We start from the raw sequence: 18,277 nt of genomic DNA, 5'->3' as shown, positions 1-18,277 counted from the left end.
GTACCTCTATTGATAGTTTGTTTTGTTTTCTTAGTACTACCTATTATAGAGAATTGTTTATTAGGTAGGTATATCGACTTTGTGTGTGACAGAGATGAGACAGGTGGGGATATCCTAGTTATGATAGGTACTTCCTGAGGAAGTTTGTTAACCATCTGAGAAAATGTAACTTTAGATTATTTATTAACCACGTTGTACACAACAGATTCATCCAGACTTTCATCAGAGCTATCATCTGTAGAGTCAGTCATATCAGATTTGCTATCATCCGGTATGCTAACTGTCCCCACTGTAGGCAGTTTATCAGGTAATTTAGGGGCTGTTACTTTGGACTTCTCTGAGTCAATAAGCCAAGAAGTGAGATTCCCATTATTTAGAGCACGCTTTTTAGCTTTCCTCGCAGCTTGCTTTCTGCCTCTTTTAGTCTTAGATTTTATCCCTTCTGTGACTTGTTCATGGGCACTTACAGACACTTTAACAGGTTTATCTGTTTTTCTTGTCATATTAAGCCTCCTTCTCCTTTCTCTCTTAGACAAATGGCACTCTTCCAAACTCTCGCAATCACTACCAGCAATAATTTCAACTAAAGTGGATTCCAGATTTTCAGTTACTAGTACAGGTAGAACCTCATTTGCTGGCAGATTTTCCCCTATGATCTTACCAGCCAGCGCAGGACTAGGTATAGACTTTGCCAGGTCTTGCAGAGCTTCTGAATAATTTCTAGCCTGTGAAACAATAGTATATCATAAACGTAAAAGAATTTTCAGAGCAAAACTAGAGGTAGTATTATGAGTCTCCAAGTCCTTAAGTTTAGCTTCAACATTGCATTTCATACATTCAGATTTTACTACTAATGAAACATTTTCTTGGGTTCCAAGTTCATCCAGACTGTCCGCTAATCCTGTAAGTTTAGGAGAACAGGAGAGTCTGTCATTGGTAACAATGGGTGGAGTATTGGTTATAGAGCCTTCCATTACCAAAATGGTAGGAGCAACAGCAGGCTTTATCGGCATAGGGCAGAATTCTTTCCGCCTTTCATGCTCTGTGGTTTGGCCTTCCAGGCTATAGCAAAGATTCAGTAATGAATTGTTGTTATCAAATTACAGCAACGTACATGCCACATCGCACACGGATGCAGTTGCCTCCGCAGGATCAGAATGAATCTGTGCAACCGCTATTTGGTCACAGAAGAAATCCGTGATCTTCTTGTCCTTATTGATTACTGTCTGAGTGCTTGTTTCGGCCATCTCCACATCTTTATTTTCATTCCTGCTCTTTTTCCCGCCTTTGAGTTTACTTCTTAATTTCATGATAGTATATCACACTAGTAGATAGGTAAAAAGATAAAGCAGGATCACGGTAGCTCAGGTTACACAAAGGAGTTAAGGCTGGTTCAAAGATCAAAGATCCGCAGTCACCAGCTTATATGTGTAATATCAATAGCTCTCAGCCCCTACGGGCAGCCGACTGGTTCAAATATCAGCAGATCAACAGTCACCAGTCAGTAAAGTGTAAGGTATCAGGCCACACACAACCTATTGCATAGACCAAATCCAGGCAGTGGGCACTGATTAGAACATAGGGTGCAGCCGCCAACAGAGAGATAGTAAAGCTAAGGCTAATAGTCAGGTGCCCTATCAAGCACAGACTGCCTCTAGGGACCTACTTATAGGTCACAAAAACCACAGGTAAGTAATTTAAATATACCAATTGCTCCGATGCAGAATAATTACTGGGTAATGCAGGTTTTTTAATATAAAACTTTACCCTGACAAAGTGCCCGCAGGATGTATATCCAAAGGCAACAGAGTCAGCAGCTTTAGGAGAGAGTGGCACCCTCAGTCCCTTGCAGCACCGTCAGCCGGAGAGGGTCAGCAAGCCAACAGACAAATAGAAATCAGCCGCTTGTAGCCGCTTGCATCCACGCCTCCACACAGCCGTAACATCGAACGCCGTAGCGCTACTAGCTCCCTCAAGGAATTTTTGGTTAGAGGAAGGGACCTAGCGGATGCAGAGAGCCGTCAAGCCGCACCTCTGAGAGCCGTAATGCACGCACAGGCTCAGACAGGCCGCTTCCGACAGTTCACCAAAAGCTTTCATATATATACACACACACCTAGAAACCTACACACACCTATACACACCTATACATACAAGTTCAATAACCAAATCTTGGACGAATTGATGCATCAATAAAACATGCCACATCGTAGTTAAGCTGTAAATCATGAGGTGTCCGAATTATCGTTAGGGCTCTTGTTTATAAAACTGTGGCCAAATTGGACTTTTATTTTTTAATATATTATTGGAACAAGACAGTAAAAAGTGAGGTAGATCGTCATTTATTCCACTTTCATAGTCACAGATCTTATTAGCCATCTACTTAGTCTGATGCCACGTTTTGTCGTCAGTTGGGAGAATGTTTAGTCGCATACGAACCAGGAGAGATCTTATACTCGGGGAGAGAATTGAGCTCAGATAAGGGGATCTTTTATTGGCACACAAAGTTCTTAGGAGCTAACATTAGTTGCAATGACCCAATCTTTGACATGCCAATTGTGGCTGCAATGTTATTATTTTTTATTTTCTTATTTTTTTTTATTTTGGTTTGTTATAACCCTTTAAAAGAAAGAAACAGAACAACACACCTCACTATTCATTTTTACAATACAAAATGAAGAATGATGAGATAAAACATACTAAAGTATATAGTAAAGTAGATAAAACGCATTTCCTTGTTTGCTTCTTGCATAGTGCCAAGCGTCTTAGATCTTAAATTTGAGATCATCTTCTACCTTTGTCAATTTTACCTCCATTTTTTTCCAGGAAGAAAGTTAGTTCAATGGTTAATTTTCAGTCCAAATCTTGAAAAAGTTCACTCCACCAGTCATCAACATTCATTGAAGTTCTTGCTAGAACAAAAGTACCCAGATGGATAGTGCGTTCTTGTCTCAAATTTGGACATGACAGGGTTAGATGTTTCAGAGTCTCATTATTTTCCCCACAATGGCGGCATGTAAGTGGTTCAGAACTATTATTTGTCCGGATACTTAAGGTTTCTATTGAGTGGAATTGATTTAACCGAAATTTCATAATTCTCTTCCTGGAAACTTTTCAAGGTATGACTGGAGCCAATTGTACTTCCTGGTTTCGGTTTGGACCGTCTTCATAACTCTGTTTGGATCGAACCTCACCAGTGTCTTTCCAGTTTTGTGACCATAGCATGGATTTAAATTTGTTTGGGTTGTTTTGCAGAAGACTTCTGCTTGCACCTATGTCGGTCAATGTTTTTTCACAATGTTGAGCCCACAATGTTACCACACTTTCACTGTTGCCACTAGCTGGATTTTTAAGAATTGCTTATTGCGGCTGAACCTGGTCTGCAGTCATTTTACGATACTCATTAAGAGTATTCCATGTTATTCTTGCGTTGATGGATAGGAGACTGAGCTCATATCTTATACATGAAGTAGGAGCTCCCCTAGGGAGATGCAAGACTTTCGACCAGAATGAGTGTTCGAGTGAAGATCAAAGTTCTGCTGGGCATCCAAAGGCGCAGTCGGCTCTGTGTATTAATGCCAGAACAACTTTCTGTTTATAAAAATTCAGTATTGGCTTCAATGAATATTTGCCAAATTTTCTGTTCAAAATGCATGCTTGAGCTGTTAATTGCTTACATTTGTCCTTTCTTTTTTGTACCCAGGGGGCATCATTAAGACTGGAGCTAGTGCACATACCTAAATGGGTAGTTTGTTTTACCAATTCAATGGTTTCATTACCCATTTTCCAGACCAACTTTTTTCCAATGGTTTCTCTGTTCTTTTGCAGATTTTGTAGAATTAATATTTCCATTGTTCTTGCATTAACACACAGGCCGTTGTGTTGGATGTATTGTTCCAAAGTATTTACTTTTCGCTGGAGACCTGTTGGAGTCGGGTCCAAATGGACCCGGTCATCCGCGTACAATAACCAATTGACTTCACTTCCATTGATCTTTGGAGGAAATACGTTTGCCCCTTCATATGCTTTGCCAAGTCAGAGATAAAAAGTTTGAATACTATCGAAGCCAATGGGCAACCTTGTTTTACGCCCGACAAGTTTTTATAGACTCGGATAGGGTGCCCTTTTGGTCCAATCTCACCCTTATCTCAGTATGTGTGCAGGGCTTTAATGGCCAATAATAGGCTATTTGGGCAGTTCCAAGCTATCATTTTCTTCCATAAAAGCTCTCTATTGATGCTATCGAATGCTTGTGATAAATCCACAAACACAAGGTAGATCTTTTTGTCCGTTCTGAGTGCTTCCTTTTTAAGCATGTTGAGAATCATTAGATTTAGACCACATCCCACGCCTTTCACAAAGCCTGTCTGCCGGCAATCCAAGTGGTCAGTTGTTTTGATCCAACTCAACAGCTGTTTTTGGAGTTGGGATGCAAACATTTTCCCAAGGACATCTAACAGTGCGATGGGTCTATAGTTTTTGGGTTCTGCTCTATTGCCCTTTTTAAAAATCGGAATCACAATCACACTTTTCCAACTTATCGGAATTCTCCCTTCGTTTGCTATATTTGCGAACAACTTCATTAGAAATGCAGCCCATTCTTCTGGATTTTGTATAATGATGTAATTTGTTAGACCATGAGGGCCCGTGAGGAAGAACTCAGTTGGATAATCTGTAAGATGTCCTCTATCTCAAATTGCAGATCCCATTTGTCCCTTGAAGGTGAATTCTGTGCAGATGTTGTTGCTTTCATTTCATACACTGATTCAAAATGGTTTATCCACTGGATTTCACTCATCATAGTCACTTGAATCGCGTGTTGCTGGCATTCGATGTTATTTATTAATTTCCAAAATGCTGATGATTTCTTGTTGTTAAGGCTAGACATCATTGCTTCAGCATCTTGTTGTTATTGTTGTTGTAAGATGGATCTATGGGAGATTATCCAATTTTTGTATTTTTGTTTGCTTACTTTTTTTGCCAGGTGTTGTCCTTATTTAGGTTGGCATGCTGTCTAAGCTCTTTTCGTAATTGTTGTTTTCTTTTGACAACTTCTTCATCAAATTGGTGCTTTGGTTTAAACGAGCATCTTTTAGATCCGTTATCTCGGCTCTCAAACTGCTGCAACAGGTGGGTGTATTCAACTTTGTTCTCTGTTGGTCCATTTAGGATCCTACAGTAAGAATCTGTGATTACCTTTACCTCATAGGGTTTTATTTTTAAGTGTGTTCTGTTTGGCTCAACAACTACCTTGTGATCCCAAATCAGGGACTTGTTTGTTTCAAATGGCTGTAGAGACATCTTAAGTTGGCTATGATCACTACATGTGGAGCTGGTAATTTGGAGGGAGACCACCCGACTGGTTACATTTTCCGATGTAAAGAAATAGTCTATAGTAGAAGTCTGCTTCTTATTTCTCCAGGTTTTTTTTTAGCAGGAATATTACCTGTAGTGTTGCCATTTACCATTGTTGGATTTCTCTCTTCTAAAGCTGTGCACCATTTTAGTGCCAATTTTTGAGAAGCATTTTGGGTTCCCAAGTCATCTTTAATCACTTTTATACAGCTTAAATTGAGATCACCACAGAGTATTATATTGGCTGACTCCTGCATACCGTCAATGTCATCAATCAAATCAAGGTCAGTTTTCATAAAATTGATGATACCCGCCATTTTGTGATGCCAATACACATTAATAAGATCTATTCGAATTGTGGTTTCTTTTGTGTTTGTCGCTTCCGCCACGGTTTGCTATATAAATGGCGTATAATTTGTTGAGCTGATAATTTTCCATCCAGAGCTTTTTCTGACCATGGTCAGGAGACCAGCGGATGGGCGTCCCTTTTTTCTTGTTATGGCTGGATTTATTAATAATTGAAAGTCATCCGAGATGCGACGGGCCGCCATCCACGTTTCCTGCAAACATATGATCGAGAGGCCCTCCAGCCAATTTGTTGTTGTCTTGAACAAGTGACTGAAGCCTCTTGTGTTCCAGGACAAGATGTTAAAAATTGGGCTTTCAATCCCTTGATGGCATTAGCTGGATTTTCCTTAAAAGATTGGGTGGAAGTTCCTTGTTGAGTGCATCATGGGGTTAGAGAGGACCCATCTCGCACATAGAGTTGGAAAATGCAACCGCCAAGGCGAGCAGTTTATTAGTACCTCTTTGTTTAGTTCACTAATTGCATTTTTAAGATTGTGGTTTAAGAACCCTGTAGCTGATTTTTTTCAGCCAAGTTTATAAGTAGAGCAGCAGCACAAAGGGACATTAACAGGGGAATTTATAACTCCAGTCGAATTGCACACATCAGAGTGCAGATTAAACACCCAGTATTGATCTTAGTGACTGATTTTGGATCATTTCCACGTGCCCAGGTTAACCGAGTTACCCTTACATCAGCTCCATAAAGGGCTACCAAAGATATTTTAGCTTTCAATACCTCAGTACTTGAGCATCAGATTTATAATAGAATTGTAAAGTCTCCCTACCTTTAGATTTAGCAAATTCCTGACTCTGAATGTATGCCCTGCCCATGACCCGTGTGAAAAGGGATCCTTAAATATGTAATATTTTACAGTCTCTATACTAACACCGTCTATAGACCATTTAAATGATAATTGTTTCCTTCCAAATGATAGAAATCTTTTGCTAAATTCAATTCAAGCTTAGGGATTTAAAATAGGCCTTTGCAGCAGAGAGGCTTCTTTGTAAGTCTGTCGGAGTTAACTACCATCAGAATTGCATCATCGGCATGCAGCAAAGAATGGCATTTTACACCATTGCGGGAGCTTGCTGCATGTTAATGATTGATCACACAGGACACAATATCCCAAAGATTTATTTTTGTCGTTCAGTTAGATTGATTTAATAAGACCCTCTGGAATCCCTTGTTTTTCCCATGTTCAGTCTTTGTTGAATCAAAATGGCAGTACGAGGTGCCCAAAAGAGAGGCTAAGCAGGAACTGCAGTTGCCTCACTAATATTGATGAGCAACTTTTCAGAGTAAACTGCAAATAAATTGCATGTGAATTTTTTTATATTTATTCTTTGTTGAGTTTTTGGTCATGAAAAGCCATTCGACAAGTTGGTGCTTCTCCCACAAAGAAAGTTCAACTCTTCTTGAACGCTAACATTTCTACAATTAAGATCAGGCGAGGCCAGGCAAGTATTTACACATTCAGAGCTGTTTATGCCCTGCACTGTGGTACATGATGGACATTTTGTATGCAGTTATCTAGGAAACCTTTTTACTTTAAACATTCATTTGATTGACATTGAGAGGGGTGTTTAATGCACTGTTTACTTGATAAACACATGTACCATTTTTAATTAATTGTAAATATCTTATTTTCTTGTGACTACGTTTTGCTTAAAGTAACTTTTTTATTTTTAAGGAAATCCGATTTGAAATCAATTAGCATATTTTTGCCTGCATCAGTTTGTTTACCAGTAGAAATGTAATTAAATTAAGATTGTTATTCTGTGAGTGACCAGTATTAACAAACAAAATTGTTTTGTAGGGTAAACTTGACAAAGCCGTGCTTTTGTATGAACTGGCTGTGGAAATCAGACAGAAATCCTTTGGCCCGAAGCATCCCAGTGTTGCAACTGCCTTGGTGAATTTGGCTGTGCTCTACTCTCAGATGGTAAATTGAGCGTTTACAAACCAGAGGGTCAGCCTATGCACTGTAATCTTCAAAACTTTGTTATATGCTTGTCACTGCCAGACCACATCAGATTGCCCAACTGCTAAATTAAAATAATTCTATACCCGATATGTGAACCTATTTGGTATTATCAAGTGTTGGTGTGCCAAAGTTATGAAACTATGGAGATGTTTGTTGTGTACGTTGATCTGTTCACACGTCTTTAAAAATGTATGTGTGTTTCTCGCTCTTTGATGTTTGATTTGCTTCAAGAATTTTTGTCGAGTAATTTTGAAATCTAGAAAGTGACAGGAAAATGAAGTGAAATATACTGTTGCTCATTGCTTTGTAACTGAAAGCATTTGTGTTGTCAGTTTCAAGAAGTTAAGAACATACTTATGTTTGAAAGTTGTGTGGCATGCAGTTCTCAAGAACATTTGTGGGGTGCGCAGTGGCGAAGAACGTTTCCTACCTTGGGTTTTAGTCAAAAGGGTTACTTCCAGACCTTATGGCGTCTATATACACTATACTTTTGTGGTGATGTGTGCTTGATTATTGAAGCGTTCCACCGTCGTCAATAATGTTTCAAATTATGTGCTGAAGGGACCAACTCTGTATAAGGAAGAGTGACCATTTGAGACACATCCAAGGGTTTTTCTAGAACTTTGAGAAGTGAGCGTCAGCAACATTAAGAAGACTCTTTAACTGCTGTAGACTGGGATTTTAACTCAGCCTGACATTGTTGGTGGTCAAATGATTGGAATAAATTATTTAAAAAAAAGACTAGCCTAATAACTTGTAGTTAGTTTAATATGGCAAATGTCATGCCAGGCAAATCTATGAGTCTTTTGGGAGGCAACCATGGAAAAACACTTCTTCAGAGACATGCATGTGATAATTTTTCAGACTTGTGTATAGCTTTTCACTCTGAGACTATCTAGATAAACAGTGTTGGACGATGGACCACTACTAAATTCTTAAATTTTTATGGCCGAGATCCATACGTTGACCAGCTTAACACAGTGAGACAATATATTCTTTGCAATTAAAATATTTATTCTGCCAGTGGCAAATAAGCACATCTATTTCTTTTTTAGCCAAACTCATTTTAAAAATCCTATACATTTATACTTACACCAGAACGCCTTAATAGAAGTAAGCAGAAATTCAGTATATTCTGTGAACAACAGCAAGCATTACGTGAAGGACAAATATGACCTGTTTCAAATGTAATCAAAGTAAGCAATGAGCAGGAGCTTTTGCAAGACCATTTGGGGGATTCTATCAAATCGAATTAGTGTTGCAATTTTTTCTATTTGTAATAATTAAATGTATATATGACTGCTTTGTTTCTTCTTCATATTGGCAATTCACCAAGTGTAATATAGTGCAGGAGGGATGTACTTATTTGACTTATTTAATTGCTTATATCGTAAAAATAGGTCAAGCACAATGGAGTGCTCTACAACAGGAGGGTGCCAGCATTGGGCTTGGCATTTTGTAAAGCAGAGCAGAACTGTTGGTGGAGGAAGAGAGGGATGTTTATTCATCCAGCAAGTATTGTTGAAAGAGCCACGTTTTGCGGGTCATTTTGAGGCGCTGCCGGGATTGAGGATTATTTTTACGGCCAGCTTAGACTCCAACCTTTTCATAGTTTTCCTACGTGAGGAACCAGAGCCTCCAGAGGTGTGAAGTTTTGCTGCCAAGTATGTTGGTGTTGTGTTCAAGGCTGGTTTGTAGGTGATGCCTGCAGTTTTGAATTTGATCATGATGGGCAGAAGGAGACAGTGAAGCTTGTTCAGTTTTGGAGAGATGGTCATATTTGTAGGCACCTGTAATGAGGCTGGTTGCAGCATTTGTTGCCTTGAGGGGCTAGTTATAGCATTGTTGCCTTGAGGGGGGGCCAGGTTAATAAGTAGGGAGTTTCCCCTGTTGAGGTGTGAGACCACAATGGCTTGGACTACTGTGAAGAAGTGCAGGGATTGAATGGTTTGACTTTGTGTCGACACCTGCAGCCACGCGGTCTGTACCTTTTTGGCTATCTGCTTTTGGAAAGAAAAACTACCATCCACAATGAAGCACAGGGATTTGGTTGTGTTTGCCAACTGAGGGGTGAATCCTTCCAGGTAAACTTCGTCCAGCCACTGTTACACGACTTGCTTGGTGGTACGACCAATGAGAATGAGTTCATTCTTAGAACAGATATGCAGAGATAGAGGGAGCAGGGATTTTGCCTGTGTTATTTACTGTTATTGAGATCTTTCATAAGTCCTCTAGTACCCAATTATTGTTTGCCAGGTTTTCCCTTGGAACAATCCTGACAAAAGAAGGCGAGCTCCAGCGATGCAGGCAAGATGAAAAGACTCACCAAAGGTGACACTAATGTTGATGGATGACAGGACAGCAGCAGCATAAAATTACACACATGCCAACACTAAGGACAAGTCAGAGGGTGCTCCAGAGAAGACAAAGTGCTCCAGGACAAGATGCAGTCTGGTACTTTTTAAAAAATGTATTAGTGTATATAGTTATTAAACTTTTACACAAATATAACAATATCATGATTACACTTAGACAGAAGATTAAACTAAGCATAATTATACCGCAGATTAAAATTAGAATTAAAATTATTAGTATAAGATCACTAATAAAGAAGCATAAAACTTAAAACTTAATTTCCTACACAGAGATAAAAGAAACAATCTGTACAAAGTCAAACATATACAACAAACATAACCATACATAATGATCCATAGGGGTATTATTATTAGCAGCTACTATGTTCAGAAAACAGAGATATCTTAATCCCAAAAAATAGAATGGCACCTAGACAGTAAGCCACAATAAGGACATTCAATGGCAAATCATAATAATGTGTAGGAGGGGAAGGCACATAAGCACTTATTGGATGTTACTTATCAAGATCAGTCAGCAGTTTAACCTCATCCTCAAATTACACAAATACTCATTTACCTTCTTCCATATCTGTGTTATAGCAATGATGAGGCTTTTGTTGAATCCCGTAAGGCATCTAAGCCAGAATGTTTCGCACTTAATATAATCTTGCTCGAACTCAAACTTGGGAAGTATTTATCATATATCAGACCCATCTTTGGGCAACAGGTGAGGACATGTCTCACAGATTCAACCATGTTATCATCTAACATAGTCTACATATCCTCCTATCAGCAGGAATACCCGTCCAAGCACCTCTGATGGCTAATACATTAAGTCTATTAAATCTAATATCCATGAAAATTCTACATGTAGATTGGGATGGCAGCAATGTTAAGTAGTTTTGGTTTTTTTAAAATTCGCAAGACATCTTGGCATATATATTCAATGATTTCATGGTAGCCACTTTCTTATAGCTGTTAACCCAATCCCACATTTCAATTGCTATGCCAATTATTGCGACGACCCACAAATACTATGTTCCCAAAGGGATTATATTCATTATCAATGTTAAAAGGTGTATTTTCCTTTTTCATCAAATATTTGAGGCAACAATGAAAAAACAAAATGTTTGTTACATCATCAAATGCAAACACAGCTAGAGTCTGAGTCAATTTGACCTAATTTGGGAGAGGAGGCCTAGCACTGCCTAACACTTTTAATTTTACCACATGGAATCACTGGGTTGGAGGAAGCAATGTGTGCTAGGGGAATCATGTCACCAGGATGGATAAAAATAGGGATGGAAGAGAAGATTGCGATGTGGCACCTTCAGGCCAAAGCGGAATGTCATTTGGTAGGAGAAACTGCATTTTGTTTCAAACACCCGTCCGATTTGTAATTACTAGTTTGGAAATGCATATTTTGCCTGATCCAATTTTTATTTTATTTTTTCAATTAATTTAGCATTTAGTTTATTTCAAACTTTTGGTATTCCATTACATTCCTTTAAAAGAGAACACTTAAAAGAAGAACTGAATCCGTCAGTACTTCATATCGCAAAACACCCAAGAACCAGAAAGGACAAAAACCAAATGAGGAATGACGAGAAGGGCACTCGGATTAATTGGAGTCGGAGAAACCAGAAGACAACATTGTTGCTTATAGCAGAGCTGTTTCTCTAAATTTCTTCATAAAGATCAGCTCAAGGAACTCAGCCTGTTCTGTGTAAGTCCCACATTGGTTACCCCATAAAGTGCCTCCCACCAAGCATCTGCATCAGTCCTGAAACTCTTCTTCATACGATCGTACAAAAAAAGTGTTCTGTGTTCTCAGTTCCGGGCAAAGGAGGATCAAATGGTTTCATGTTTCTGGTTCATCTTTGCATAGTCGGAATTGGTCTTCCTGGCCACCATATCTATGAAATGTTACTTTGGTGTGGAGTATGTTTAAACGGAATCTGTGTTTGGCATTCAGGATTTTTTCAGATATTGGGATATTATGTTAAGTAAGCCAGTGATCGATTTTGATAAAGTGTGAATCTTGGAGTTTGATCTTTTGACTTGAGCTTAATTGCATTCTGCAGCCCATAGGGCACTCTTTACCAATAAGGGCATAGGCTATCGACTGTGAAACCAAGGCTGGACAATATTCCCACACTTTTTTTCTCTTCACTGGTTCAACGGCCAATCAAACATACCCTCTTTTTTCATCATTCTAATATGGTATTTCGGAGGGGCTTTCAGTGGCGTTCAATTTGTCAAAGATCATCAAGGATTTCCAGATTACTCTCATGTATAGTGATAGTAAGCCCAATTCATGTCTAATGAATGGTATCGCGGTCGGGAATCTTACGATCCCCTCCAAATCCTAAGCTTCTTACTGCAACTTTAAACAGGTCTCAGCAGCATAGGTCAATGTTGATATGACCTACTGATTGTAGATGTTGATGACAGGGAGGAGCAAGGATTTACCATACTACCTCCCAATCACCATTCCTTGTGCTGTCAACTACTTTACTTTCGTTTTCAGACAATCTATCTATGGCTTCTTGCATCCACTCGCGCTAATCAATACTCCTATATATTTTATTGAGGTAACAGGTTGTATTCGATTACCACCCAACATCCAGCATGGCAACTTTTTTCCTCCCCTTTGAGTTTTCCATCTTCAGGATTTCCGTTTTAGCTATGTTAATCTTCAGGCTATTCTGATCTACTTAATTCTACAGTGAGTCCAGCTTCTTCTGCGGGCCGATGGGAGTTTTGTCCAAGAGGACTTGATCATCGGCATACAGGAGCCATCCTGCAGAAGTGCTGTTGATCCTTGGGGGACAGGATCTAGGAGGGTCTAGGACCCCTTTCATATCCAAGATGAAGATGTTCTAGAGTATGGGACCCAGTGGACACCCCTACTTCAGGCTCAAATAGGTCCTAATCCCCCTCTTCAAGTTCCCTGCCAGGTCTAGTCTGACCTGCAGAGCCATCGCGGTGTACAGGTCTTTAATTGCTGCCACTAGATCTCTTGTCATCCCATGGCAGTCATTTTAACCCATAATCGTTCCCAGCTGAGGCAGTCAGAGGCACACTCCATGTCTATACATGCCATATAGAGACTGCTTTCCCCCTTCAGAGTCTTCATCTTTAGGAGGATGATTAGGAGCAAATTCAGGCTACAGCCTACGCCATTGACAAAGCCGGTTTGCGTTGGGTCATAGGACTCTGTCTTCTTCACCTAGTGTTTTAGGTTTAACAGGAGGATTCCCGCAAAGATCTTTCCCTGAACATCGAGGAGGGCGGTAGGGCAGTGGGTTTTTTTCGGCTCCCCCCCATCACCCTTCTTAAAAAATGTGGTCCACCACAGCCTTTTTCCAGGTAGCTGGAACTCTGCCACATTGAGCGATCCTCTTGAATAAGACCATGCAGAAGTCCGCCCAGGCCTTTGGGGCCTCCTTCAGCATGGCATTTGTCATCCCATCTGGTCCTGGGGCACGAGAGTTGTTGGCCTTCATTATAATATTCAGGATTTCCTCTTTTTCAAAATGAATTCACCAGTGAGTTAACTAATCATAGAACATTTCTTCCTTCTCTTGGTTCAATGCAAAGAGGTTTTCCAAGTGTTCATCCCAACCGTTCTTTTGGATAGCATTTAATTTGTGTAGACCATCATCGGTTTCCCTGCCGTTTAGTAGTTGCCATAGATGTCTCAAGTTTTTCAAGTCTTAAGCCTGCATCATGTCTTCGGTATCATTCTGGTAAAGGATTGCTCTATGGGATACAACCCTGTTCTTGTATTTTTGTTTCCTTTTTTTCAGAGCCTGATGCCTGAAAATAGTTGGAAGAGATTTTAATCTCCTGAGGGCACCATACAACAAACTCTTCTGATCTGCGATAGCTGCGTCGAAGGTGTGCTTCGGTTTAAAGCAGGGTTTGCGTCCTACTCTGACTTCCTCCCTGAAAATGGCCAGGCTAGGTTCATCTTCAACCCCCCATATGTCAATCTGTAGCCAAGCTATCATTCTTTCCGTCCGTTGTGGCACTAGCGCTGGCATGATATGGAGTCTGTTTCTTTCAGGACCCAATGCAAGCTTGTGATTCCAGAGGTTTGAATTATTTTTTCTTTTTTATCCTTTTTGGGACAATCCCAGTCAGGAGAGCACCAAAGGGTCATGATCACTTTGTTTGGAGGGAAATACCATCAGAGACGTCACCCATGAAAACATGGAGGCTGCAACAACAAAAATAATCCAACGTTGCACTTGCTAACCCCGGGTGCCATGTTGTAGCTCTAGTCAGATCTCCTTTGATTTGACCATTCACCATGTGGATGTCTCTCACCGCCATTTCTTCCACCCACTCCTGGCATCTAGCTCTCTTTTTCAGAAAAATCCCCCAAACCACTGCTCCCTTCTTAAAGCTGGACACAAAAAATCAATTTTTAGGTCTCCACAGATGATTAGCTATGGGTTCTCCAGTTGAGTGTACAGGAGGTCTATCCATTTAATTACAGAATGAACAAAAGTGATGGCATTAAAGAGTGCGAAACTCCCCTGTTTATCAGAAGGGGAATCCCGTAGCTTTATTATTATCTGAATAAGGGGGTTGCGATGTATTACTCAGATGAACTTCTCCATGGAACTGTTTTTTATCAATGTCAACAGACTGGAGCTGGGCCTTCCTCGAGGTCCTTTGGTTACTTTATTTAGGTATCCTGTAAAGCCATCCAATTAAGGGGGTTTCTCTGAGCCACAATTCCTGGAGACATATGATATCCAATTTTCCCATTCTTGGGTGAAAGGCTTGAAACAAGTGGGCGAATCCTCTTGTGTTCCAGGATCCAATCTCCAGCCTCCCTGATCCTTTCCAGATCGAACTCTAGTCCTGGGAGGCTGGTCCTAAGGCTCTTGTGAACCAATCCCAATACTATTTTTTGTCTATCTTAAGCTCAGGATCCGCTCTAAATCCCTGGCTCTCGTGTGCACTTTAGTTTCCTTTTCCTCTTATGGTGATCTTCAAAGAGTCAGGTCCGCATAGAGCCACTTGCTTATCTCTCCCCGTCTTCCACTGCCAACCAACCTCCTTTTTGTGACCTCTACTCGAATCTCGAGTCCACTCCTTTCGACTTTGTAAAGGTTGATGGCAGTGTGTCACTGGGCTGAGGTTCGTTGGTAGCTTGCCGTCTGAGGTCGAACCCCAAGGACCGTAGGTGGTCATTCGCATTCACCATGAAGACTGTCAAGGCCGAGGAGGCTATGTGCAGGCGCACTCGATCATTTTCTTTTTCCGTTGAGAAGTCAACTTTCCTGATGTCTTTAGATTCTATCCCTCGCAGTTGTGGGACATGGTGGAGGAGGCTCATTATGATAGCGTGGTTCAATATTACGCCGTTGTTTGCCTTCAAGACTCTTTCCGAAATCACCTTATGGCTACCGTAAATCGAATCATGTTTCTTTGACAGTCTAGGCTGTGCAGTGTGGGGGGATTACACCCCGTACCTGGTTGTTTTAGCCGTGCTCTCTGCCCAGTTCACAAATCTGTCTATCCTTACGGGAAATCTCGATCATTCTATCCAACAGTGAGGGCTCAAACAGTTTGGTCAGTGCTTTGCCTCCCTCCATCATTTGCTTCCCCAGTAAATTCAGTAGAGGAGACACTGGAGCCTTTATGGTCTTGATGTACAATAGGCCCTCCCGCATAAGAAGTGTACCCACCAGGGATGTCAGTCCTAGCTCTGTCCTTACTGCCGCAACTGACACACATTAAGGGGAGGTCAAGGAGGGTCCTCCAGACCTTCCCCTCCAGCTTGTTTAACCAAGACACATTGGACATGAGGGTGGCCTCCAGCCCATATGTTTTTGCTGGCACTTTACTTTGTTTATAGACCAGGAGGATTGCCTCAATACTATATCCTGCCGTTTGTCCCGCACAGGCCCTCAAGATTGCATTACGGCTATTACGTTGCGTGTCTTTGATTCAATTAGGTCGTCATAGGCCCTCATTTGTATACCAAGAAATGTGTAGACTGGCACCCTTTTTTATATCGGCCAAAATGGTGTTTGATTTCCTGGCTATAGCTCGGGATCCACTTACTATGGGTCTGGGTCTTATCCATGTTAATGATCAGCTCATTTTCCTGTGCGTAATTGGTTAATTTGCAAAATGCCCTTCTGATCCCAACTAAGGTGCGGTCCATCAGGACCACGTCATCCGCATATGATAGCCAGTGGATCTGTTGTGTACCAACCCTGGGGTGTCGGGGACTATGTGCGGCTGCCAGTCTTAAAGGTAGGTCTGCCAGGTAGAGGTTGATTCCTCTCCTTTCTTTCTCTCCTATTCTCCACTTCTTGTTGTCTTGATTCACTTCACTCGCTTGCCTTCACTTCTTTCTTCCTACTCCCTCCCTTCTATCACCCAGTAACCGGCTGCCTTTCTCTTCCCACCCTGTCTCTCTCACCTTTCTCACACGCAGTCCTACGCTTTTCGCTCACACTCTTCCCTACACTTATTTCACCTTTCTACCTTCCTGGCACCTTCTCTGCGGGAACCTCTGGGCTGCACTCATGCGGGCCTGAGCTTTATTAGACAGAGTTTCTCAAATACGATTCTACCTCATGAATTGGCTGAACATTTCATGGCGCACGCTGTGGTCCATTTTATTTGACTTTTCATGGCCCACGCTGTGCACTGCACCTCACCTGCCTCTACCATCTTGTATGACTGGTCACTGCCCACGCCGTGCACCGAACCTTCCTTTCCTACAACGGTGTCGGTCTGTCTTTTTTCGCAGCCTGTACTGTGTACTGCACTTTACCTGCCGCATCCTTTGGGTTTACTTGTGCTTTGTTGCCTTTTTACCTGTGCTATAACTGTTGTAGGCCCCTGCATCACAGGGTGTGTGTGAGGACTCCCTTTACTGACTTACTTCTCTACCTGCATACTTGAGGTGGCCTCCTCCTCATGAGCTGAGGAGTTTCCAACTGTGCACCATTTTTAAAAGCACACCCTTGCTTTGCTGTTAACTGTTCACATGTACCGATTATATCATTTCTCCTCACTGTTGCATTCGCCTGCCTCCTTCTGTACCCCTATGTCCCCCTCCGACTGTCTTGCATGCTCAGCACTTACACAATTTGAATGCCATAGTCCAAGTCCGCCTGCCTGATGTAGCCCCCTCATTCCTTGAGACAAGGCTTTCTTTTCCAGACTGCAGTCACTCTTACCTGCCTTACTCAATTGCATTCTGGTTTTTCCACATTGCAGTTTACCTACTTGTCCTGCACTTTAATTGTTTTTGTATTGTACCTCTCACCTCCCCCCCCCCCTTTTTTTGTATTTTGTTTGTTCTTGCACGTTGCAAATCGCCTCACAACCTAGTCCGAAGGCTATTGTTTTTGTCTTCTTTCCTTCCCCCTTCTGCACTCCCTCCATCTCCTGCTCTCATTCTGTCGCACTTGCGTGTTCCGAATGTTTCAAAACCTTTTAAGAACGTTTTTCCCCCGTCTTGATTCGCCTTGAAATACAATTCTGCTGTGTATAGTGCGCATTCTCGATGTCACTGGGCATAGTAAGATCTGAAACACTTGTGTATGAGCGCGATATAAATAAAATATAATTTCATTACAAATTAACAATAAATAAATAGTATAGGCGCAAGCGTACACCCCTGTTTTAGTGCCTTTTTGGTGGTAATCCTGGCTGTGCAAGCACCCATGCTGCTCAACCACACCTGTACACTTGTTCCCTTGTGGAGCTGGTGTATCATCTCCAGCAAGGACTCGGATATAGCCCAGCCCTCTGACTTTACCCACAAGCACTCTCTATCATGTCAAAAGCAGACGTGAAGTCCAAGTAGACCAGGTATAGTGGAGGGTTCCTACGTCTTCTTGCTTCAGCGGTTAGTAGTGCCAGGGTGAGGATGTTATCTGCCATTGAACAGCCTGCTCTAAATCTTATTTGGAAGGTAGCGAGTATTTGTCTTAAATGTGCCCATCTTTTCAGATCTCTCAGTATCAGGGATGTGTAGATTTTCCCAGTCACGTCAAGCATTGGCAGTAAACGTTAATTCATTGGGTTCTCTCAATCCTTATTCTTGAAGGTATTAATACTGCCATTCTCCAGGACTCAGGGATGATTCCTTCCATGCAGACCCCGGTAAACAGCGGCAGTAGGATCTCAGTCCATAGCTCTGCATTCTCAATGATCACTATGTTGGCCGGACTGTCCTGCCAGGTGCTCCCG

The 18,277-nt window shown here is 41.4% G+C and overlaps 1 protein-coding gene across 1 annotated transcript in view; it reads left to right on the top strand.

Annotated features, from left to right (window-relative positions):
* NPHP3 (nephrocystin 3) overlaps nucleotides 1–18,277 on the top strand; it is a 1,212,810-nt gene that overhangs the window by 1,104,745 nt on the left and 89,788 nt on the right. The window contains exon 26 of the mRNA XM_069648695.1: nucleotides 7,521–7,646. Coding sequence (XP_069504796.1) covers nucleotides 7,521–7,646 — 126 coding nt within the window. The remainder of the gene's footprint in view (nucleotides 1–7,520; nucleotides 7,647–18,277) is intronic.

The sequence above is a fragment of the Ambystoma mexicanum genome, chromosome 2q, assembly GCF_040938575.1.
Source record: "Ambystoma mexicanum isolate Mex_15411 chromosome 2q, UKY_AmexF1_1, whole genome shotgun sequence".
In the NCBI taxonomy this organism is placed as follows: Eukaryota; Metazoa; Chordata; class Amphibia; order Caudata; family Ambystomatidae; genus Ambystoma; species Ambystoma mexicanum.
Note: the sequence above shows the minus strand (reverse complement) of the source record. Positions and strands in the feature narration are given on the sequence as shown.